The 24,980-nt window shown below is 51.3% G+C and overlaps 1 protein-coding gene across 2 annotated transcripts; it reads left to right on the top strand.

The window, feature by feature from the left end:
• The first annotated feature begins 4,001 nt into the window (after window positions 1-4,001).
• Window positions 4,002-23,162, top strand: HNF1A (HNF1 homeobox A). 2 transcript variants are annotated; one of them, XM_004379005.1, is made up of 10 exons: window positions 4,002-4,525; window positions 14,936-15,135; window positions 16,275-16,461; window positions 16,942-17,183; window positions 18,300-18,451; window positions 18,578-18,779; window positions 19,893-20,084; window positions 21,478-21,599; window positions 21,683-21,827; window positions 22,942-23,162. In XM_004379005.1, the coding sequence occupies exons 1-10, from the start codon at window positions 4,200-4,202 to the stop codon at window positions 23,067-23,069; spliced, it is 1,896 nt and encodes a 631-aa protein (XP_004379062.1). In that variant the 5' UTR covers window positions 4,002-4,199; the 3' UTR covers window positions 23,070-23,162. The 2 variants fall into 2 exon arrangements, with proteins under 2 accessions (XP_004379062.1, XP_004379061.1); XM_004379004.2 differs by having other exon boundaries at window positions 21,662-21,827.
• The last annotated feature ends 1,818 nt before the right edge of the window (window positions 23,163-24,980 follow it).

Genomic DNA, 24,980 nt, shown 5'->3' with positions numbered 1-24,980 from the left:
GGTAGTTCCAGTTTCCGTGTTAGATGGGGCTACACTCCCTTGATGATATGCAAAATAAATGTGGAACAGGAAGCGAGGGCGGTAGGGTTAAATGGTTAAGCGCTTGGCTGCTAACCGAAAGGTCAGCGGTTCAAACCCACCAGCAGCTCCAGGGGAGAAAGATGCGGCAATCTGCTTCAGTAAAGATTACGGCCTTGGAAACCCTATGGGTCAGTTCTAGTTTACCCTATAGGGTCACTATGAGTAGAATCTACTCAATGGCAATGGCTTAAGGTGTCTAATCAGATTCCAAGGTTGGAGAAGTTATGTAGAGCCCAACAGGCCCATACATCCCGTGAGTACATACTTATGGTTATTTAGGAGCCCTGGTGGTGCAGTGGTTAAAAGCTCGGCTGCTGACCAGAAGGTTGGCAGTTTGAATCCACCAGCTGCTCCTTGGAAACCCTATGGGGCAGTTCTATCTGTCCTATAGGGTCACTATGAGTCAGAATCAACTCCACAGCAAAGGATTTGGTTTGGTTTATGGTTATTTAAAAATGAACTAAAAATACTTTTCTTTCAATTTCTGTGCATTCAGTTTTTTTTTTTTTTTTGCATTAAGTTTTAAGGACATAAATAGTAATCAAGTTGTCGTGATTAAACTACCTAATAAACATAACTGTTCATTTTGGGGGGAGTAGGGGACCTTGGGGCACTGTGAAAAAAAATGACTGAGACACTAAGAAAGCCCCTGGGTGGTATAAACAGTTAACACGCTTGGCTGCTAAAAAGGCTGGAGGTTCAAGTCCACCCAGGGGCACCTTAGAAGAAAGGCCCGGTGATCTACTTCCAAAACATCACCCACTGAAAACCCCATGGAACACAGTTCTACTCTGACACACATGGGGTTGCCATGAGTTGGAGTCAACTCCAAGGCAGCTGAAAGTGTGCCTAGAACAAGCAATTTTGGGATCTCTGCATTTTACTCTTTATAAAAATTGTCTTAAGTAACTTGAATAAGAGATACTAACTTACTTGCCTGGGCCCACCCAGCTGGGGGATGGGAGAAGGAGTGGGGGTGGGTATGTGGGAGCAGTAAAATTCAAACCAGGTCCTGGGTGATCCTCAAGAATGCAAAATGCCTCTCCCAATCATGAGTTAATTCAGCTTCACCCTCTTAGTATGGGAAGGAAGGTAGGCTGGGGGCTGGAACCAGCCCTTTCTGCTTGCCTTACTGACATCCCTTCCCATCTATTGGAACCGCTACTCAAGGGGCCCAGAGCAACAGCCTCCGTGTGTGTTGGGAGCTGAAGGTGGGGCCTGGGAAAATGTCTCTCCTTAAGCCCCCTGGAGGCCTTCCCCACTCACCGCCATTCCCTCTCCCACCAAATCCACCTTCAGTCCAAGAGTCACCAGCTCAGCCACCTGGCTGTTGGAGGACCCAGCAATTAAGGAGTTCAAACATTGTGCAAAGGACCCAGGCCCCACGCTCCTTGCTCCCTCTGGTTTCCTGTTCTAGATGAAAAGTTACTCAGGGGCAGCTGCAGGCAGCAAGCCACCTCCTGGCAGGGGGTTAGTGAGGGGGAGGACCATGAAGCCACCAAGGAACAGTTCACAGCACCGTCCCTGCCCTTTAACCAGGGGCAGAATTCCTGCACTTGAGAATTCTGCACCCAGCAGCGAGCTGCCTAACTGCAAAGCAACTAGTTTTGGCCACTGGTCACACTGGAGGAAGGGTGGAATCCCGCCCTTTCATGGGGGCAGCTGCTAGTGCCATCCTGCTTGGGTTTAAAACCCTGCTCCATGGGACTCCGAGCAAGGCACTGACCCTGTCAGCCTCTGTTTCCTCCCCTACAGAACGGGAATATTAACAGAACCTACTCCATACGTTGTCTGGAAATGGAATACATTACTAACGCTTAGCACTGAGCTAAGTATACATGGTCAGTGCACAATGAACTTTAGCCACTTATTCATTCAACCAATATTTATTGAGCACCTACTGCGTGAAAACCCAAACCTGTTGCTGTCGAGTCAATTCTGACTCATGCAGACCCCATGTGTTACAGAGTAGAACTGTTCCATAGGGCTTTCTTGGCTGTAATCTTTATGGAAGCGGATCACCATGCCTTTCTTTCATGGTGCCAGTGAGTGGATCTGAACTGTCAACCTTTAGGTTGGTAGCTGAGTGCAAACCATTTACGCTACCCAGGGACCTTACCAACTATATACCAGGAACTATTTTAGGCACTGGGAATACAGCAGTGAACAAGACAGACAGAAGCCCTGCCCTCAGGGGCTTATATTCTAGCAGAGGGAGACAGGTCATAAACAACAAATTTGCATTACTTGAAAAAAATCTTTTATTGACATATAATACACTGACCATAAAATTCACCCTTTTAAAGTATACAGTTCAGTGGTTTTTATTATATTCACAATGATGTACAACCATCACATGCACCATCAATTTTAGAACATTTTATCTTCCCAAAAGAAACCCTATGCCCTTAGCTAGCAACTGCATCCCCCAAGCCCTATGCAACTACTAATCTACTTTCTGTCTCTATGGATTTGCCTATTCTGGACACTTCATACCAACGGAATCACATAATATGAGGCCTTTTTGTCTGGCTTCCTTCACTTAGCATAATGGTTTCAAGGTTCATCCCTGTTGTAGCATCTGTTGGTACTTCATTTCTTTTTATGGCTGAATAATAAACATGTAGTACGTACCAATCACATTTTATTTATCGATTCATTAGTTGAAGACATTTGGGGTGGGTTATTTCCACTTTTTGGCTATTATGAATAATGCTGCTATGAACATTTGTGTACAAATTTTTTGGCAGACGTATGTTTTGGATCTTCCTGGGTTTTGCATTCATTTTGCTTTTCTAATATATTGCATTAGAATATTATTTATGTTGGTTACTAGGTTTGTTGGTATCCCCTTAACATGTGCACCTAAGGCAAGTACCTCACTTGCCTCTCCCTAGTCTGGCTCTGCAAGTCTTGGCCCTTGCTAGCTGTGTGACTTTGGGTAAGTTGTTTAACCTCTCTGAGGCTTAGTTTCTTCTTCTTCCCCTGCACCTACTCACAGGTGTTAGGAGGATACAAGTAGTCCCCGATTACGAACGAGTTCTGTTCCTAAGTCTGTCTTTTAGTCAAATTTGGACGTAAGTCAGAACAGTTAGGTGCTGTTCATATCTAACATCAGTTAGTCAGATGTTTGTCTTAATATATGGTATATAGTGTACCTTTCTATGCATAAAAAACATTAAAGAAACACTTCCAGATACAAGAAAACATCTTTAACATAATAATACAGCAACAACAATAATAATGTTTTGATGCGTTCACAACGTAGCACTGGTTTGTATTACGAACCATTGAATGTACCTCCGAGTTTTAATATAATAGGTTTTCCTGGGATTGGTTCCTAACTTAACTATCAGTTGTATGTAAGTTGGAGGTTCCTAACCAGGGGACTGCCTGTACAATGAAGTAACAATACATGTTAGAGACCCAGAATAGTCCCTCAAGCACAGTAGACTCCAGTCAACAAGTTTTTCCTACATGCAGGCCTCGTGTTGAGCCTGGGGAGGGGAGTCCCAAAATGGGCGTGATCTAGCCCTGCCCCTGAGGAGAGCACGCCCAGCTGCCTAGAACTCCCTGCTACTTCTGTTTCTAAAGGAAACCTGCCTTTTTTGCTCTCCTGCCTCAGCCTGATGCCCTACAAGGCCCTTAGGGTGGACCCAATGCTCGCCCAAAGTCCTCCCGGGCTCCTAGCACCTTCCATCCCAACTGTCCTGGGCCCCGCGCCTCCGCCTCCCCCACCTTCCGCTCTGCCTGCTCCCATTGAACGCCGTGGCTCCCTGTCCCTCTGCGCTGCCATGAGGCCTGCACTTTGCGCGCGGCAGGGCTGAAGTCCAAAGTTCACTCCCTTTGCTAACCACACGGATAAATATGAACCTTGGAGAATTTCCCCAGCTCCAATGTAAACAGAGCGGGCAGGGGCCCTGATTCACTGGCCGCTGGGGCCAGGGTTGGGGGCTGGGGGTGCCCACACAGCTCGGCTAGAGGGGCTTGGGGGGGGTGCAGTGGGTGCAAGGAGCCTGGCTTGGGCCCACTGGGCTGCCGGCAGTGGACGGCCCACGTGGTGGGGGAGGCCGTGGACCTGGTGGTCCCGGGCCGCGCGGCCCAGTGGCGGTGGAGCCATGGTTGCCAAACTGAGCCAACTGCAGACGGAGCTCCTGGCGGCCCTGCTCGAGTCGGGCCTGAGCAAAGAGGCGCTGATACAGGCCCTGGGTGAGCCAGGGCCCTACCTGCTGGCCGGGGTCGAGCCCCTGGACAAGGGGGAGTCCTGTGGCAGTGGCCGAGGGGAGCTGGCCGAGCTTCCCAACGGGCTGGGGGAGACGCGGGGCTCCGAGGACGAGACGGACGACGATGGGGAAGACTTCACGCCGCCCATCCTCAAAGAGCTGGAGAACCTCAGTCCCGAGGAGGCGGCCCACCAGAAGGCCGTGGTGGAGACCCTTCTGCAGTAAGGACCCCCTCCTTGCCCCCAGCGCCCGAGACGGAGCCCACCCCAGCTCCTGACCAGCCCCTCTTCAGAGTAGAGAGTCGCCATGAGCTGTGGCCTTTAGCCCAGGTATCGGGAAAGGGACCGGGCGGTGAGAGCTCAGAGGGGGCTAGGAGGCTGGAGCCCCCAGCCCCTGAGGCAGCCTCTCTGTAGGGTCTCCTGGCCCAGGAGCCATTCAGCCTAGAGCCTGGGAAGTAGGACGTGCCCCAGGCAAGCTCCGAGGGGGCAAAAGGCAGCAGACTGCAACTGAAATGCCTGGAGAATCCGAGGGTGGTGGGAAGATGGTGGTGGGAATTTCTAGCCAGCAAGGCCATTTCTGCTCCTCAAACCCTAACTTCCCTGCCAAGTCCTCAGAATGTAGGCTCAGGGGCCAGGAAGCACAGCTGGGGGGCCTAGGCTGGGGATTTGGGGGCTTCCCCAGTCATCTTGGGACTCAAGTGTTCACCCAGGAAAGCCCAGAGCTTTCTTACCTGAGGGGGATGGAGCCTGGGGGCAGCAGCTGCTCCCCTTCCTGCACAGCCACAGCACCTCCCCCACACCTTGCCAGCAAGCACCATTAGTGACTTCCCAGTCTGTACCCCCATCCACCGACTGGCTCCCCATCTCCTGAACTGGGTGGGTCCCAGGCTGGATGCCTCCCCTCTCCTCAGCAGAGGTGACCTGGTTACTAATTACCCACGGGCTTTATTATTTCTCTTTTGTTTTATATATTTATAAACAGCAAAAGGCTCTGATAAGGCCTGTGATCATTAACTTGTAGGGATGGTGGCCTGGAGAGACCTGGGCCAACCAACCTCCCACCAGTGGAGGTAGAGGATGGGAGGTTCAGGTGGAGGCAGGGTGACCTGGGGGCTGGGGGCTGCAGGGTCCTCCCCTCGGGAAAAGCTCCATAGCTTCCATCCCAGCAGCCACCTGCTTCCTAAAGTTTACAACTTGCTGGACCCTGTGCTGAGGTTTCTCGTTTGTAATTTTGGTTAATGTTGAGATTAACCCTGTGAGGAAGCTAACGCTCACTCTGCTTCACAGATGGCAAACAGGCTCAACGAGGAGAAGTAGCCTACTAAGGCAGCCCAGCTGGGCCTCCAAGCCCAGCCTGTTTGGTGCTCTAAACCCCTATGACTAGCGGCCAGGGGAGCTGGGGTGGTTGGGGACCTGAGGATGAGCCCGCTACAATGTTCTGAGGGGATTGCCTTTGTTCTGTCCAAGGTCCTGATGCCTGCTTGGGGTGGGGGAGGGCTGGTGGCTCGGGGCTTCCCAGTGGCCTCAGGGTGCTTCGGGTCTGCCCGGTCTCGTGAGGCCCTGGGTAGGGGGCAGGGAGGCAGCCAGGGCCCCCTGACTTGGCAGGAAGAGGAGGACAAAGGGCGGCAGGGCTACAGGGGTGGGGCAAGGAGCCAGGCATCGCCAGACCCAGGGCAAGGGCAACCTGGGCAGGGTGGGGCTGGGTTGGACCTGCTGGGGGCCCTAGATGGGTTTGGGGGTGCTGGGGTGGGGGAGCAGCAGGTGCCCAGGGCCTTTCTTACCTGGCTGGGTGGGACCTCTTGATCAGCAGCCCCTTAGGTGGGACGGTGGGGGGAGGCTTGATCCACAGCTCTCGAAGCGGGAGCAGAGGTCAAGGTGCTCCCTGGGGACGAGCAGGGCCCTGGGGCCTTCCAGAAATCAGAGGGAGAAAGGGGACGTCGGGGAGATGGAGAGAGAGCCCCGAGGAACAGAAAGCAGCGGAAACGAGCAGGGAGAGGGACCCAGGCCCAGCGGGGCGAAGGGGCTGGGGAGAAAGTGAGGTGCCCCAAGCTGAGAGGAGAGGAGGCTGGAGTGCCTCCCGCCTGCCCGCCCCATTGGGTTTTCTTTAATGCTAACAGCATGCTATTTACTTTCCATTTAAATTTGAGATGTTGCTATAAATTATCAACCAGCTCCTTGTTCCTGTGGAGTTTATAACTAACTACCTGGGTTACTTATTGTTCAGGTAACAAAAGGGACCTGAAAACGCCCTGAGGGAAAAAAAGTGGGGCTTCTGGCCTCCAGGCAGGGAAAGGAGACTGAGGCAAGGCCTGGGCTGGGGTGGGGAGACGTGGAGGTTAAGGCTGGAAGAGATGGTGCAGAGTCAGGACCTCCAGGGGAAGTCGTGTCTCTGGAGAGGACAAGTGTCTGGGAAGATGCAGGGCTGGATACTGGGTCCCAGGCCTCCCTAGGGTGCCCATGCCTGAGGCCATACCAGAAACCCGTCTTAGTCCATGTAACCTTAAGCAAGTCTCTTCCCCACCTTCTGCCTCAGTTTCCCCCCACCTGGCCAATGAACAAAATCCAAACTTCCTGCCCTGGTCTCTCCCCTCCCTCAACTTCCCTGCCCTCTTTCAGGACCTCTCTCTCCCTCACTCACTCACTTTGCCCTAGTTAAGCTGACCTTGCTGTCCCTGAACACACCAAGCTGATTCTCACCTCAGGGCCTTTGCACATCCTGTCCCTTCTGCCTAGAAGCCTTGTTCTAGATCTTCCCACAGCCCATTCCTTCTTCTCCTTCAGCTCAAATGTCACCTCCTCAGGGAGGTCCTCCCTGACCACCACATCTAAAGGTGGGTCCCACCCCTAGTAACTTCCTCTTCCACCACCCTTGTTTACTTTCTCCTATCACTTATGGTTATCTTATTTATCTGTTTGTTAGTTTTCTTCTATCTCTTGGTATGAAAATAGAAGCTCTTCAAGGGCAGGACCTGAGTTGGGTACTTGTTCGTCACTTGTACCCTAGTATCCATCCCAGTGATTGACACATAGGAGTCCCCGGGGGGCACAAGTGGTTAAGCACTTGGCTACTAACTGAAAGGTTGGCAGCTCGAACCCATCTCGAGGTGCTTTGTAAGAAAGGCCTGGCAATCTGCTTCTGAAAGTTCACAGCCATGAAAACCCTATGGAGCACTGTTCTGCTCTGGCACACGTGGGGTTGCCATGAGTCGGATTTGACTTGATGGCAACTGGAAATTGGTGGCTGACACACAGCGTGAATGAATGCGAGACGAGGACTGTCTGAACCCTGGCACATCTACTGTCTCGGTGGCCAGCGCCCAGCAGGCTGAGGCCGTGACCGAAGGAGGAACTTGGACCCAGGTTCCTCCCTGTCCCCAAGCAGCTCAAGCCCCTACCCTGAAGCACTCCGATCCTCCTCACTGGGCAGCACTGGTGCACTGAGGCCCAGAAAGACAATGGCCAAGGTGGAACTAAGGATCTGACATCCCTGACTGAAGCCAGACTGCCTGGGTTTGAATCCCAGCTCTGCCCCTTTCTAGCTTGGGCAGGTGATTTCACCTTTCTGAACCTCAGTTTCCTCTGCAAGGTGGAGATGATACTACTTAACCGCCAAAACCAAAAATCAAACCCACTGCTATCAAGTCGGTTCTGACTCATAGCTACCCTACAGAACACAGCAGAAGTGCCCTACAGGGTTTCCAAGGCTGTAAGTCTTTTTTTTTTTCTTTATTAAATTTTTATTGTGCTTTAGATGAAGGTTTACAGAGAAAAGTAGTTTCTCATTACACAATTAATACACATATTGTTTTGTGACACTGGTTGCCAACCCCGCCACATGTCAATAGTCCACCCTTCTCGACCTTGGCTTCCCCATTTCCATTCGTCCAGCTTTCTTGTCCCCTCCTGCCTTCTCGTCCTTGCCCCTGGGCTGGTGTGCCCATTTAGTCTCATATATATGGTAGAGCTACATGCGTTACTGTTTGTTTTATGGGCCTGTCTAATCTTTGGCTGAAGGATGAAACTCAGGCGTGACTTCAGTACTGAGTAAAAGCGTGTCTGGGGGCCATACTGTTGGGGTTTCTCCAGTCTCTGTCAGACCAATAAGCGTGGTATTCTTTTGTGAGTTTGAACTTTGTTCTACGTTTTTCTCCAGCTCTGTCTGGGACCCTCTATTGTGATCCCTGTCAGAGCAATTGACGGTAGTAGCCGGGCACCATCTAGTTGTCCAAGGCTGTAAATCTTTACGGAAGCAGACTGCCACATCTTTCTCCTGTAGAGCAGCTGGTGGATTAGAACCGCTGGACTTTCAGTTAGCAGCTGAGTGCTTAACCACTGGGCCACTAGGGCTCCTTTACTTACTCACAGGGTTAATTAAATAGCATAATTGTAGAATGCACACACAGTAAGTACAATACCTGGTAGCTATTATTTGTAGCCCCATTTTACAAATAAGCAAATCAAGGCTCGGGGAGCCAAAATGACTTGCCCTGGTAACTCTGACAAAGTGGTTAGCACCAAAACTTGGACCCGGGTCCTCCTATCCCACCCACACTCTTCATAGCATCCTTGAGGTTTGCATGCTTCTCCTTGGTAAGTTTGCCTTCCCTTTCCCTCTTGCCAGGCATTCTTGCTGTTCAACCACCCCCCATCCATAACACCATCAACTCACTGCCATATGATGCTTTTTGTTGTTGTTGTTAGGTGCTGTCGAGTCGGTTCTAACTCACAGCGACACCGTGTACAACAGAACGAAACACTGCCTGGTCCTGCACCATCCTCATAACCGTTGCTGTGTTTGAGCCCATTGTTGCAGCCACTGTGTCAGTCTATCTCATTGACGGTCTTCCTCTTTTTTGCTGACCCTCTGCTTTAGCAAGCATGATGTCCTTCTCCGGAGATTCGTCCCTCCTGATAATATGTCCAAAGTACATGCGACGAAGTCTCCCCATCCTCGCTTCTAAGGAGCATTCTGGCTGTACTTCTTCCAAAAGATTTTACAGATGCATTAATTTATTTTCTCCTCCCCAGAACCCTCTGAAGTTAGTTATTATTAGCCCTATATCACAGATGAAGAAACTAAGGCACAGGGAGGTTAAGCAAACTTCCCAAGGCGCCATGGATAGCGAGTGGCAGAGGGGGATTCAAACCCAGGTCTGCAGGGCCCCACACTGAGCTCTCAGCCCCTCCTGGGGTGGGTGGCTCTACAAGCTGGTCTCCCAGCTCTACCACCTTGGATGTACTGAAACCCCTGGGGGCAGAGAGGAAAGGGCCTAAAGCTGGGACTACTGATTGACCCCAAAAAGGGGATGGGGGAGATACGGGCCCACCTTCACCTGTTCTTGGCCCCTCTGCCTTCTGCTGTGGGGGTGGGGGTCCCTAGGACTACGTAGTTAATGATGATAATGACAATATTGTTCTGCTTATTGAGAACTTCCTGTGTGCCAGGCCCTGCCCTATAAGTGTTTCCCCCGTTCTAAACTCATTTTTTAATTTCCCCGATAACACCGTGAGGTGGGCATGGATTTATCTGATGTTACAGATGGGGTGTGGGCCATGCAAGATCACACAGGTGCTAAGTGGCAGTGGTGAGATTGGAAGCCAGGTTGGTTTGACTCCCAAAGCCATTAGAGCCGAAGCGGGAACTGCCTGGAGACTTGGCCTTTAGTTCTGACTTGGGAGAGCTGGGGAAGCTGTCCTGAAAAAAGAGCCAGGTCTTTGGAAACTGAGTGTATGTGCGTGTGTGTGCACGCGCGTGCCAGCGTGTGTTGGGATGGGGACGGAAGGAAGAGAGACAGAGGCAGGGAGAGCGAGAGCAACAGACAGAGTCACACACACAGACAGAGGGCGAAAGAGACAGAGACACACAGTCAGAAACTAAGAGAGACAGACAGACAGACACAAAGAGATGGAGAAACCAAGGTATACAAACTCATATACACACACAGTCCAAAAGGCAAAAACAGAGGTGAGAAACAAATAGACAAAGAAAGACACACACTGAGAGGAGAGAGAGATTGAGTGATTGATTCAGTGGGTTTTAAAAAAAAAAGTGGCACAGACAACATCCTAGCAAGTGGGGGACAACCCCTCTTGGCTGGCTGTCTTCTGACTGGCATCTTATTTTTATGTATTTATTTGAATATTTTATTGGGTTTTAGGTGAAAGTTTACACAGCAAATTAGGTTCCCATTTAACAAATTTTTGTACAAATTGTTCCGTGACATGGGTTCCAATTTTTGCAAGGTGTCAGCATTCTCATTATTTCCATTCTGTTTGTTCTGTTTCCATTTTTCTAGCTTCCCTGCCCCTCCTTGCCCTCTCATCTTTGCTTTTGGGTAAATGTTGACTGTTTGGTCTCGTATAGTTGATTGTTTAAGGAAGCACATTCCTCACAGGTGAGATTATTTTATAAGCCAATCTATTATTTGGCCGAAAGGAGACTTCTGGGAGCAACCTCAGTTCCAAGTTAAACAAGTATCTTAGGGCAATAGTCTCGGGGGTTCCTCTAGTCTCTATCAGTCCAGTAAGTCTGGCCTTTTTTAGGAATTTGAGTTTTGTTCTACATTTTTCTTCCATTCTATCCGGGACCTTCTCTCATGTCTCTGGTCAGGATGGTCGGTAGTGGTAGCTGGGCACCATCTAGTTCTTCTGGTGTCAGGCTAGAAGAGGCCATGGTTTGTGTTGACCATCAGTTCTGTGGACTAGTTTCTTCTTTGAGTCTTTGGTTTCCTTCATTGTCTTTTGCTCCAGATGAGAAGAGACCAATAGTTGTATCTTAGATGGCTGCTCACAAGCTTTTAAGACCCCAGACTCTACTCACCAAACTAGGATGTAGAACGCTATCTTTATGAACATGTTATGCCAATTGACTGAGTTGTCCCATGAGACTGTGGTCCCAAGCCCTTTAATCCAGTAAACCAATCCTGTGAGGTATTTGGATATGTCTAAGAGGTCTCCGTAACTGTGCCCCCTATGTGCGTTATTATGTATATTAACATACATGAGCACACCCAAACATGTATATACTTATGCCTACAAATACAGCTATATATGTAAGTGCATGCACTCACGTATACCTTCCTGTACATATCTAGCATGCATATCTACCCCTGTAACCACACACATATTTTTTGGTTGTTACTACTGTTATTGCAGATCTCTGGTGACATAGTGGTTAAGAGCTCAGCTGCTAACCAAAAGGTCTGCAGTTCAAATCCACCAGCCGCTCCTTGGAAACCCTATAGGGCAGTTCTCCTCTGTCCTATAGCGTCACTAGGAGCTGGAACTGACTCGACGGCATGTAACAAAAACAACAACTGTTATTGCAAAATTGTATATGTTACATTTACTGTAATTGTCCTTTATTCTTGGGTACCTCTCAGTTACGCAAGTCTTCATTTACCTTGGTCAACTTGTGCTGACTTCTCCTGTATCGTGTATTGCCTTTCCCATCACCAGGAATAGGTATTTCTGTTTCTAGCTTTTTGAGGAAATGCCATACCATTTTCCATAGTGGTTGTACCATTTTACAGTCCCACCAGCTGACTGGCATTTTAATTTCACTTTTTGTTTGTTGTGAATTTGTTGTTCAACACTCTTAGGAACTGCTTAAAAATAGAAAGTCTGTATTAGCTCACTTTAACATTTTGGGGCCCCATTTTCACATTCGAATACCTGTGCTCTGTTTACAGACGCTACACATATGCGAAGGCTGGCTGGTCTTTGTTTTATTTCCAGGTTCAGTTTAAATTTGATCTGATGTGGGGGAATTGGACAGAGGAGAGAAGGAAAGAGAGAGGCAGACAGAGAAAGAAAGAGAGGAAAAAGAGAGAGATAAAAACAGATGGACAGACACAAAAGAGACACAGGGAATCAGCTGGACATCAGCAGATGGTAATTCTTTAGTCTGGGTCCAGGAGAGGCCCTGGTGAGAGAAAGCTGACCCCCCTCCCAAGAGAGAAGGGAGGGAGGGAGAGAGTACAGGAGGGTGATGGTTGGAGTGGGGGAGGGAGGCAGCCCAGCTCTGAGATTAGATAAACATGTTTGCTACGAGGCACAAGGCTGGACTTTGTACGGCCCTTGCCTCCCAGCTCTGAATGGCACCGGGGGAGGGGAGAGGGAGGCAGAGAAGAGAAGATCCCAGGGGCCCCTGAAAGTAGGGAGAGAGAGGAGCTGGGGGAGAGGTCTGGAGGATCAAGAGCAGCATAGAATATGCTTGAGTCCCAGGTAGGTCACCTTGGACAAGCAATTGCACCTTTCCTGAGCCTCAGTTTCCTCACCTATGAAATGGGCATCCTAGCAGTACCTACTTCTTAAGGTTATTGTTAGATTTAAATGATTAGCCCATAGCACAGTGCATGGCTCATAATAAACACTCACGAAGCATTAATTGTCCCGGCGATCATTTCTTTCAAAACAGGGCTTTGCTGAATCTACTGCTGGCCAGTTTAAATTTATCTGCCACCACCTGCCTTTCCTCTGGGATAAAAAAGGAGGCAGTCAGAGGGCCAATGTGATGGAGAATGGCTCTGTGCCCTCACGTCTGAGGAGGACATTGCCAAGGGGGCAAGTTCTTTAAGGAAGAAGGGAGGGGCTAGGAGAGAAGGTAGTGTGGGGGTAGGTTTCAGAGCCCTGGGGGTTTTATTTGCTTTTTGTTTGCTATAATCCAGTTTTAAATATTATATATATATATATGATATATTGAGGAGTCCCTGGGTGGTGCAAATGATTAAGCATTGGTAGTTCGAGCCCACCCAGAAGCACCTCAGAAGAAATGCCTGGTGAGCTGCTTCCAAAAGGTCACAGCCTTGAAAACTTCTATGGAGTGCATTTCTAATTTGCACACATGGGGTCACCACGAGTCAGAACTGACTTGATGGCAAGTGGCAACAATAATAGATATGATATATTAGAATACATTACATAATTTAAAAAGGACAGAAGAGAAACAGGGAAACCCGCCCCCTCTCACCTCGTTCCCCTCTGGAAGTAACCAGTGACACCAGTACCTTGTTGGTCTCTCTGGGATTTCACATATAGACAAGCAAATATGTACACATATCCTCTTACCCAGCTTTTTATTTTACACAAATAGCAGCCTTGCAGACAAACCAGACAAACCCCGTTCTGTCTCAGAGGCCATTCCACTTGGAAGCAAACAGAGCTTCCTCGGTGGGTTTTTACAGTCGTGTTGAACAGGAGCCCTGCATTTAATTAATCAGCATCATTTCACTGGACATTTAGGTTGTTTCCAATCTTTTGCTGGAGTCCCCGGGTGGTGCAAAAGGTTAACATGCTCGGCTGCTAACCAAACGGTTGGTGGTTCGAGTCCACCCAGAGGTGCCTCAGAAGAAAGGCCTGGTGATCTACTTCTGAAAAATCAGCCATTGAAAACCCTGTGGAGCACAGTTCTACTCTGACACACATGGGGTCACTAGGAGTTGGAATTGACTTAACTGATTTGGCAAGCAACATGGCAGCAAATTGCCTTCTGCAAGTGCCATTTGTCACATGTGCAAATATCAGAAGGCTCAAATCCTAGCAGTGGAATTCTAGTGAGAGATTCTCAGCCCGGAGAGTGGGATTCTGATGCTCAATGCACACATTTTTTGTCCGAGGCCTCTGCGAGCCCATAGCTTCTTCACCTGGGACGCCATTGAAGAACTAGTTGCCCACCCAGTGCTTTGGGGAAACTGGTTGTGCTGCTGCCTAGGCTTTAGTTGCAGGGATTTTCAGAGGCATTTTGACCCTGTGTGATTTCTGCCTGACAAACTGACTTAGAATACCTTCAGGTGGGACGGGACCCTGCTGGGTCAGCCATGCGACTTTGGACAAACGACGCAAGCACTCTGAGCCTTAGTGGCCCTTTCTATAAAATGGGAGAATCCGTGTTTCTCTCCTTGTTTCAGATCCAGTGATTTTCTTTTTCCAGTAGGTCTTCCTCATCCATCCCCCCTGTCCACCCACCACTACTCATCTACCCATCCACCCATTCATCTACCCATCCATCCATCCACCCAACAATCCACTCATCGATCCACCTACTGATCCATCCATCTACTTGTCCATCCACCCACTTACCCACTCATTTATTCATGCCTGCACCAAGGACAATACTCTACGTCAGGCCTATTTTGTGTGCTGAGAACCAGACAGTTCCTGCCCTCAAGGGCTTTACAGTTTCTTACAGTGGATAAGACACAGCCACAAATAACAATTCCAGGCCGGATGAGCAGAGGTAGTTTAAAGGAGGCACAGCAGTGAGGACCCTCCTCATCTGGCTTGTGCAGCTTCCTGTGGGAGTCTGTTCACCTGTACATCTGTGTGTTCCTATTTCTAAACCTTCGTCTGTTCCCAGGTCTGTGTCCACACGCCTGTGTCCACAAGTCTGTTGTGTATGTATGTGTCCAAATGTCTCTGTCTCCATGTCCTTGTATCCTTTCAAGAGTGCCCATGCCTCCCACCTCTGAGTCCGGGTGCAGACCCCCAGGCTCCGAGGCTGCTTCCATCCACCATCGCCCTCCCCAGGGCTGACAGGGCTCCTAGCACCAAGGACCCCCAGCTGAATCTGCAGCACTGGCAGGGCCCACTGGACACCCCACTGAACAGGCCCTGTCCTTGCCCTCCTTTCAGGGAGGACCCGTGGCGGGTGGCGAAGATGGTCAAGTCCTACCTACAGCAGCACAACATCCCACAGCGGGAGGTGGTTGACACCACTGGCCTCAACCAGTCCCACCTGTCCCAGCACCTCAACAAGGGCACCCCCATGAAGACGCAGAAGCGAGCCGCCCTGTACACCTGGTACGTCCGCAAGCAGCGAGAGGTGGCCCAGCGTAAGTAACGACCATGGCTGCGTCTTCCCTGGCAGGGCCTGGAGAATCTGCACAACTCGTGGGTGGGGGCTGAATTTTCACCACCGCTGTTACAGACAGGCAGACTGAGAGGAGGTCAGTCAGACTCAACCAACATTTATTACCTATTTTGCTCAAGGCACTCTGGGGCAGGGGAGAAGGGCTGAAGCTGAACATCCAAAGATGGATGAGTTGGGTCCTCCAAGAACTCACTCTTCAGTGGGGAGGCAGGAGAAAAGATGGTTATGATACAGTGAGGCATGTATTATAATGTGGGAACAGCAATGCGTTGTTGTCACCTGCCATTAAGACGGCCCCTGACTCATGGCAACCCCATGCACAATGGGATTGGACCATTGTCATCCAGAGGGTTTTCACTGGCTGATTTCTGGATGTAGATCACCAGGCCTTTCCTCCTAGTCCATCTTAGTCTGGAAGCTCTGCTGAAACCTATTCAGCATCCTAGCAACATGCACGCCTCCACTGACAGATGGGTGGTGGCTGTGAGTGAGGTGCATTGGCTGGGAATCAAACCTGGCTCTCCCGCATGGATACCACTGCCTCTTTATTAACATTGGTATGGTACACTTGTCACAATTAACAAATAAATTATTATTAAATAAAGCCCATACTTTATTCAGATTTCCTCAGTTTTCCTCTAATGTTCTTTTTCTGTTCTAGGATCCCATCCAGTGGTAGACACATTACACAGAGTTGTCATATCTCCTTAGGTTCTTCCTGGTTGTGATAGTATCTTAGGTTTACCTTGTTTCTGATGACCTTGACAGGGTAGTATTTTTTTAAGCTGAAATATTTTAATTTTTTAGGCCAGCTCACGGTATCTTCGAGCATTTTATTGAGAAAGGTTGTGAGATTAAATTTTGGCTCTGTAGAAAAGTGTGCAGGGATTGATTACTGATGTCTGCCTTGGACACAGGTGAATAGGGTGGTGGCTCATGTGCTGTGTGCTTGTCGTCACTGGATTAGATGATTTCTAAATTCTAGTTGTAAGCTCCTCTGGTTCAGCACCCGGGGGATGAGAATCAGGGATGTGGGCAGGTGAATTGACGTGGGAAGGTGGGAGTGGCCAGGGCCCTGCTCATGGCTCTCTGTGTCTGCAGAGTTTACCCATGCAGGGCAGGGTGGGCTGATTGAAGAGCCCACAGGCGATGAGCTGCCAACCAAGAAGGGGCGTAGGAACCGATTCAAGTGGGGTCCAGCATCCCAGCAGATCCTGTTCCAGGCCTATGAGAGGCAGAAGAACCCCAGCAAGGAGGAGCGAGAGGCATTGGTGGAGGAGTGCAATAGGTACAATGGCTGGCGGGTTAGCAGTGCTGATTTGGTTGGGGCTGCGGCTAGGCTGGGGCAAGCCTGGGGGAGGAAAGGGTGGCTCTGGCTCCTAAGGGAGGCTCCCCTGGCCGTGAGAGGTCCTGCTGTTGGCTTAATGTGACCCAGAGAACTGAGAGTACTCAGCTCTGCTCAGTGTCTTAGACCTAGCTCCGTAGCTCCGTTTCTAGCAACCCCCCCCCCCCCCAGGAAATCCCTTGGGTAGTTGCTCATCTCATTTCATCTCCACTATAACCCTATGGCTATTTTGCTCACTTTATGAATGGAAAGACTGAGGTCAGACAGGCTAAGTCAATTGCCCAAGGTCACACAGCAGAACTGGGATTGGAACCCAGCCCAAACACTTAGGTAGAGCCTGACTTCCTAGAATCCTCCTCTTCCACCCCCAGGAGAGGGTTCCTGAGCCTGGCCTGGGAGGCTCATGGGTAGGCATTTCTGCAGGGCGGAGTGCATCCAGAGGGGGGTGTCACCATCGCAGGCGCAGGGACTGGGCTCCAACCTCGTCACGGAGGTGCGTGTCTACAACTGGTTTGCCAACCGGCGCAAAGAAGAAGCCTTTCGGCACAAGCTGGCCATGGACACATACACCGGGCCACCACCTGGGCCAGGCCCAGGGCCTGCGCTGCCTGCCCACAGCTCCCCTGGCCTTCCCCCACCTGCCCTCTCCCCGAGTAAGGTCCACGGTGAGTGCTATGTGGGCACAGAGATTGGGGAAGTTTGTAGAAGGGACATGGGGGTAGGTGGGAGAGGTGGGGAGGTCTGCCCCAGTGGTAGTAGCCACCCAAACCTCTTTAGCATTTTGGCTTGGATCCATTCCACTCCATCTATTCCACTATAATCCACTCCACTCCAACCATTCCACTATAATCCACTCCACTCCAACCATTCCACTATAATCCACTCCACTCCAGCCATTCCATCTACTCCACTCCACATTACTCTGTCTGCTCCACTGCATTCCACTTCATGCCATCCACTTTGCTTCACCCAATTCACTCAACTCCATTCCATTCTCTCCACTCCAGTCCATTCAGTTAAACCTAACTTGATTTGGGTTACTTCAATTCACCTCATTCATTTCAGATCAAATCAATTCAATTCATTTCAGGACAACTCGATTCAATTAAACTCTGTTCAATTATGTTCAACTCATTATAATCCAATTTGGTTCATTTAAATTTGGTAAATTTAATTCAATTCAATTCCCATTCGATTGATTCAGTTTAACAAAATGTAATTCAATTAAATTGAGTTAATTTAAATTTTTGTGCAGCTCAGTTTAATCCAATTCAGTTTGATGTGATTCAATATGATTGGATGTAATTCAATTCAATTCAGCTCAATTCAACTTAATCGAGCTCCATTCATTTCAGGTTTAATTAAACTAGATTCAGTTCAGCTTAACTGATTTCAGTTCTTTCTGTCGAACTCAGTTCACTCTAGGTTGATTTCATTAGCCTCAGTTTGGTTCAATTTTCTTTTTTTTAAAAAATGATATATTTCACTTTGTCTTTTATTGAGCACCTACTGCACGTCAGGTATAGCACTGGGAGTGGGGAACATGGAGCTAATAAGCGCAGCTCTTGCCTTCAAGGAGTTGGAAGCAGCCAGCACAGGACCTGGTCGAAGGTGGATAGATGCTCAAGCAGTCTGCTGGCTGCCTAAAGAAAGATGGGGCAACTGGCCTAAGCAAAGCCATGTGGTTTGGGGTGATGATGGCTATGGAGTGATGAGGGCTATGGAGGCGGGCGAGGGCAGGGAAGTCGGGTGCTGAGGCTGCACATTGCACCCCATTCCAGGTGTGCGCTATGGACAGTCTGCAACGAGTGAGGCAGCGGAAGTGCCCTCCAGCAGTGGTGGTCCCCTGGTGACAGTGTCTGCACCCCTGCACCAAGTGTCCCCCACGGGCCTGGAGCCCAGCCACAGCCTGCTGAGCACTGAAGCCAAGCTGGTGAGTGTCCCCTGTCTGTGGGAAAACCCCACTACCCCGATCCTCCCTTGGCTGGGAGATCCTGCAGGGGTCCTCAGGGAGGCAGTGTGGGGGCTCAACCCGACTCAGCTTGGCCTCCCCTTGAAGGTCTCGGCAACAGGGGGGCCCCTGCCCCCAGTCAGCACCCTGACAGCACTGCACAGCCTGGAGCAGACATCCCCAGGCCTCAACCAGCAGCCCCAGAACCTCATCATGGCCTCGCTCCCTGGGGTCATGGCCATCGGGCCCGGTGAGCCTGCCTCCCTGAGCTCCACATTCACCAACACGGGCGCCTCCACTCTGGTCATTGGTAAGCAGGTGGGGATGGGTGGCGGATCTGAGTGGGGGGCTCTTGGGGCTTATGCAGAATCCAGGAACTGGAAGAGCCACTGAGACTCATTCATTCATTCATACAACACGTATCTATCGAGTGTCTACTCCATGCCAGGCACTGTGCTACATCAGTGATAATGCGAGCGAACAAACCAAAACAAAATCTCAACCCTCCTGTAGATATGACCCAACTGGGGAGGCGGACCATAAACATCATACATGAATCATACAGTGCCTTCGAAGGCGAAAAGTCTATGGGAAAAACAGAGCAGCAGAAGGGGGATTGAATTTTTCTAGGTTGCAGTTTTCTTTTTCTTTTAAAGCTTGAAAGCCCTTATTTGCACAAGCTATTATGCAGAGGGAAACCCTGGTGGTGTAGTGGTTAACAGCTCAGCTGCTAACCAAAGGGTCGGCAGTTCAAATCCACCAGGCACTCCTTGGAAACCCTATGCGGCAGTTCTACCGTCCTATAAGGTCGCTATGAGTCGGAATCGACTTGATGGTGATGGTTTTGCTTTTTTGGTTTATTATGCAGAGGAGCCCTGGTGGCACAGTGGTTTGAGCATTTGACTGCTAACCAAAAGGTCAGCAGTTCAAATCCACCAGGCTCTCCTTGGAAACTCTGCGGGGCAGTTCTGCTCTGTCCTATAGGGTCCCTGTGAGTCAGAATCGACTCAACTGCAACAGGTTTGGTTTTACTATGCAGAAGCTCAACATATAAGGGAGACAGGGAGGTGGTGGGAGAGGGTGTCAGGGAACTCAGTCTAGGGCCCTTGCGCTTCTGTGGAACCCCAAGGCTCCAGGGAACCCGGTTTGACAACCTGAGCTAGTCAATGCCCACCTCTCCCACTCCCTGCCCAGATAAGGAGCTAGAGGCTCAGAGAGGTGAGGGAGGTAACTTGCCAGGGCCACTCAGTTAAGTTAGCAGCAGGGCCAAGCTTGGAGTGCATCTTAGGGCAGGGCTGTTTCCTGATTGCCCTGTCTCTCAACTCCTGGGTTTTGGGAGGAAGAGATGATACCACCAGGGGAGTCTGGGTTGGTGCTGTGGAGGGGGGTGGGAGCTAGGCTGACTCCTGCCCTCCTGCTGCAGGCCTGGCCTCCACTCAGGCCCAGAGCGTACCAGTCATCAACAGCATGGGTAGCAGCCTGACCACCCTGCAGCCAGTTCAGTTCTCCCAGTCACTGCACCCATCCTACCAGCAACCACTCATACCTCCGGTGCAGAGCCACGTGGCCCAGAGCCCCTTCATGGCCACCATGGCCCAGCTGCAGAGCCCCCACGGTGAGTGCCCCTTGCCTCCCTCAGTGGGTAGTGCTGGCTGGGGTCGGCTCTCGGTGAACACCGAGGAACAGGTCAACTTTGTCGGTGTTGTAGGCTGTGCCTGTGTCTGGTCCACGTGTGCGTGCTTCAGTGATCGAGGGTGTCTGTGCGCTCAGATGAGTGCCTGTGGGCAGGAATATGTTTCAGGGTGTGAATACGTGCAGCTGAGCACAAGCACGTATATTTGTTGAGTGCAGGCACTGTGTTGTGATGTGTATCTGGCTGCTTATCGGAATGTGTTTGTGGGTGTACGCCTATGTGTGGGAATATAGTCCTCTGAAACCCTTGGAGCCGTCTGTATTTCTGAATTCATTATTTTTCAGCTTTTAGAAAGATAAACCCAAACCAGTTGCTACTGAGTTGACTCCAACTCATGATGACCCCACGTGTGTCAGAGTAGAACTGTGCTCCATAGGTTTCCAATGGCTGATTTTTTGGAAGTAGATCACCAGCCCTTCCTTCCTCTGGGTGGACTCAAACCACCAACCTTTTGATTAGTACCTGAGAGTGTTCACGGTTTGCGCCACCCAGGATAATATGGTGGCTATATCATATGTTACACAACACTCCCAGCAGGGTTTGCGGCAACACAAAGCACTATTATTTCCATGTCATCAAAGCACTACTATTTCTCAGCAGAAGGCATGAATTCCATAAAGCAGGCTAAAGACCTGCATGACCTCACATCAGGCTCAGGTCAGGCTTTGTTACCAAATGAGCTCTAGCGTCAAACTTTATGAACATCTTTTGGTTTTCTGAGCTTTTTGGATTTTGGAATTGGGGGTTAGGGACTGTGGACCTGCATATATCTCTGTGGATATGTGCTTGAACGTGTATGTACTTATGTGTGTGGGTGGGTGATTATGTTTTCATTCGAGTCAATGTGGGCCTATGAGGTTGGTGTGTGTTCTACTAGTGTGTGTGCATATTCAGAGGGCTGTAGGTGAAACTGGTTACATTTGAGAGGTGTCCTAGGGTGGGAGATACTGCTGCCCTCTGCCCTGCTCACTCCTTAACCTGCCGCCTGCCTTTCCTTTGAGGCCTTGCTTGGTCCAGCAGCACCCACACCCATGCCTCCCAGGTCCCTTCACACCCAGCTGGCAGGAGGAGCTGGGTTTGGGCTCCTGGCCTCTGCTCCACATCCACAGGCTGTGGTGGCGGAGAGGGCCCAACCCCTTTTCTGGAGCTCCCAGTTTTGGAAATCAGCGGAGTCCCCAACCACTGCCCCATCCTCCCAACTCTGCCAGGCAGAGTGCACGCCCTACCTCCTCCAGAGAGCCCAGCCTTGAGGCCCTCAGGGAGGAGTTCAGGGTACCACGTCTGTATCAACATCTCCCTCCTCCCTCCTGGCCAGCCCTTTACAGCCACAAGCCTGAGGTGGCCCAGTACACCCACACGGGCCTGCTCCCACAGACCATGCTCATCACCGACACCACCAACCTGAGCGCCCTTGCCAGCCTCACGCCCACCAAGCAGGTAAAGCCAGGCCCCACTCCCGAGAAGCCCTCCCCCCAAGCACCATGCCTCTGGGGGCTTAGGTGGCTGCCGTGTATCTCCAGGTCTTCACCTCAGACACGGAGGTCTCCAGCGAGTCTGGGCTTCACACATCGGTGTCCCAGGCTACCACCATCCACATCCCCAGCCAGGACCCCACTGGCATCCAGCACCTGCAGCCCGCCCACAGGCTCAGCACCAGCCCCACCGGTGAGCAGCCTTCCCCTGCCCCTCACTCTCACTGTCCCCACCACCGGGGAGGATGACCTGTGCGGCAGACCGGGGGCAATGGCAGCGGGCATCACCCAGGCTTTGGAGGGCACTCTCTGCTTCTCGAACTTGGCCTGGGTTCTATGAAGTGTCCTAAGTGGGATATAAAAGCACAGGACAGCGGGGCCTAGCTTGCAGGGAGACTCACTGGACTTGACTGAGGCAAGATTAAGGCATCGGAAGAGGTAGGAGGGGGCAATGATTAGAAACCGGGGCTTGTGGTGGCCAGAAGTGACTCAGGGATGAGTTTGGTTTGGCTCGGGCTTAACATTATTGAATTAGTTGCCAACATTGAAAAATCAGCTTTCAAATAGAAATCTGGGTTTCTGGCTTCTCTCTGAAAACTGGAAGGACTCATGTTCCCACGCAACAACAGTGGAGCGTGGGCTCTCAGCCTGCCACATCCCCACTTGACCTACCCATCTCTCTCATTCCCATTCCCTGAGCTCGCAGCCCATGATGTGGTGGTTAAGAGCAGGCACTCTGGAGCCAGGCTGCTGGGTGCGAGCCCTGGCGTGACCACTCAATAACTGTGTGACTTTAGGCAAGTTGCTTCCCTCTGTAAGCCTCAGGCTCCTCGACCCAGCACCGTGGGCAGCAGTGGCAGTTATGAAGGGCGCCATGTTCCAGTCCTATGCTTTACCCCCACCGGCCTCACCACAAGCCCGGGAGGCGTGTATCATCCCCATTTTACAGATAAGAAAGCCAACACCCAAGGAGGCGAAGGACTTGCCTCCCCTTCCACATTTCCTAGGTGGCAGGGCCAGGACTCCAACCCAGGTCTAACCTCAGAGCCTGTTCTCTTGACCATCTCTCCAGGGCTTCTCCAACACTCCCACTAGAATGTTCTGACCAGGCCAGTCCCCGGGTGGCCTGGTCACCTGGCTGTGAGCCTTAATAAGCACTGAGGACAGAGGTTTGACTTTGGGGTTGCTATTATGTGCTGTGGCTCAGGAGGTGAGGCCCAGCCTCCCTGGTACCCCTGGGGGCAGGCAAGCAGGGTGGGTGAGGGTGGGCTTGGCGGGGCAGCCAGCAGCCTCATTTCCCTCTGCAGTGTCCTCCAGCAGCCTGGTGCTGTACCAGAGCTCCGACTCCACCAACAGCCACAGCCACCTGCTGCCAACCAACCACAGCGTCATTGAGACCTTCATCTCCACGCAGATGGCCTCATCCTCCCAGTAACTGCGGCAACCGCCTCCCGGGTTGCCTCCTGTGCTGCCTGCTGGGGGAGTGATGACAGCAGCCGCCGCCGCCTGGAGGGCATGAGGCTGCCAAATTTTTGCTGCCACAGGGCTGCTGCCTTCCCTGGGGGACTGCCAGCAATGGGAGGGTTCCACAGTGCCCCAAGTGAGGAGGGCTGCTTCAGGTGCACAACAGGGGACTGTGGAGAGCCAGGAAGCAGAGCCTGTTCCTGGCAGGACACGGGAGGGACCATCCCTGCTGCTCAGGGTGAAATCTCATCACTTGGAACATAAGGGGACAGCCCTTGGACGCTCAGCCTCAGCCTGTGGAGAGCCCTGGGGCCCTGAAGGGGCTCCGGCAGCCACACTCCTCAGGACACAAGCCCGTGTGACTGGGACTCACTGAGCTTGGAGAGGTCACCTCCCCCTGGGATGAATGCACCAAGGTCTCTTCTGTCACCCACGTACCCATCAGGCCACTCCAGCCCTGCCCCTTCCCACCTCCCAGCTCTGGATCCACACACCCATTTGTATCCATCCATCACTCACTTACATACGATTTCCTGAGAGGCTACCTCGGGCCAGGGCCTGGAGCTCAGATGTCCAAGCCACGGGGGGCTCAAGCTAACAGGGAAGGCAGCAGGGCTTTCCCAGCTCCTGTTCCAAGCCATCACTTCCCCTGGTCCCCATCACCTTGCTTTCCTGGACATTCGTTCCCCTGAGCATCGCACCTTCTGAAGCCAGCCTGGCATTAAGCCTCGACTGAAGACCAGCTCTGGGCTAGGACGTCCTCTCTGCCCCTGCAGGGGCCTCGGGACTCTGTGGCTGGTGACGCAGCCAGGCCCCTGGGCAGCAGCTCTTCTGACCTCGGGGGCCCTACAGACCCTTCCCTTGTTTGGGGGAGAAGTTGCCGAGGCAGGCAGTAAGGCCTGAGTGGCTGGCAGAGCTGAGGAGCCCAGAGGAAGAGAGAGGTGCAGCCAGCTGGAGAGGCGCTCTCTGTGTGGACGGGACTGATGCCGGAGATCTTGGGAGCCTGGCTGGTGGAGGGGTGGGGAGAGGCCCAGGCAGTTCACAGCTACCCTGAGGAGTCTGAGGTCCGGAGTTTCACTGGGTAGGGGAGACGGACAAAGCAGCTGTATAACCCCAGGGCACAGGTGACCTCATCTCCTTGAGGCTGCTGCAGATAACCTGGACCTCAGTGGACAATTCCACCCGGAGACTGAGGAAGGGGCAGTCCCCTACCCCCCTGCAACTTACAACCAGCTAAGGGCGAGCCTGTCAAACTATTTAAAGTTCAGTAAAGCAAATGAGAAATGTATTGAACACTTCTTGTTTGTTCAGTGATCAGTGGTTGGGCAGGCAGCGCAGGCTTGGTGTGGTCCGGGAGCCTGAGGAGAGAAGGGCTTAGCACACGCACACCCTCATGCCCATTTCTGCTTTTCTTGCTCTGCTGCATCTTGGTGGCAAGATTACGATGCCACACTTTCACCTTAAACTTGAGCGTCTGTTCCTTGTTGCAGAATACCCTACCGTTAAGAAACCCAGTCCACAAGTGGCGCAGCACTTCCGGAAGTCCTGAAGCTCTGAGGGGAAGGGACTTATCTTGGGGGTACAGGTAGGAGGATCCCTCATGTGAGTCTTATTCACAAGGTCTCATCAAGATTTGGCGCTGACAGACAGGCAGCACCCAGAATATTCTGTTAAGTGTTAGGTTTCACAAGAATTTATTTTCAATAATCTGGATGGCTCGGAGACATGATGGTCCGTGCGAGGGATATTCACAAATATGGAGGAAGAAACTTCTCTTCCTTTTTTTAGACAGTATTATATCACGTCTATGTGGCCTAGGGGAGATAGAACATTCTCTCTGGGCTTTGGCATCTCAGGGACCCCTTCTCTCATTTTTTCACAC

Source organism: Trichechus manatus, unplaced genomic scaffold (assembly GCF_000243295.1).
Source record: "Trichechus manatus latirostris isolate Lorelei unplaced genomic scaffold, TriManLat1.0 scaffold00061, whole genome shotgun sequence".
Lineage (NCBI taxonomy): Eukaryota > Metazoa > Chordata > Mammalia > Sirenia > Trichechidae > Trichechus > Trichechus manatus.
Note: the sequence above shows the minus strand (reverse complement) of the source record. Positions and strands in the feature narration are given on the sequence as shown.

Coding starts and splice junctions, on each gene's coding strand:
- HNF1A (XM_004379004.2), top strand. CDS start 4,200: ATGGTTGCCAAACTGAGCCAACTGCAGACGGAGCTCCTGGCGGCCCTG. Junction 17,184..18,299: donor CTCCCCGAGTAAGGTCCACG/GTGAGTGCTATG, acceptor ACCCCATTCCAG/GTGTGCGCTATGGACAGTCT. Junction 18,452..18,577: donor TGAGCACTGAAGCCAAGCTG/GTGAGTGTCCCC, acceptor CTCCCCTTGAAG/GTCTCGGCAACAGGGGGGCC.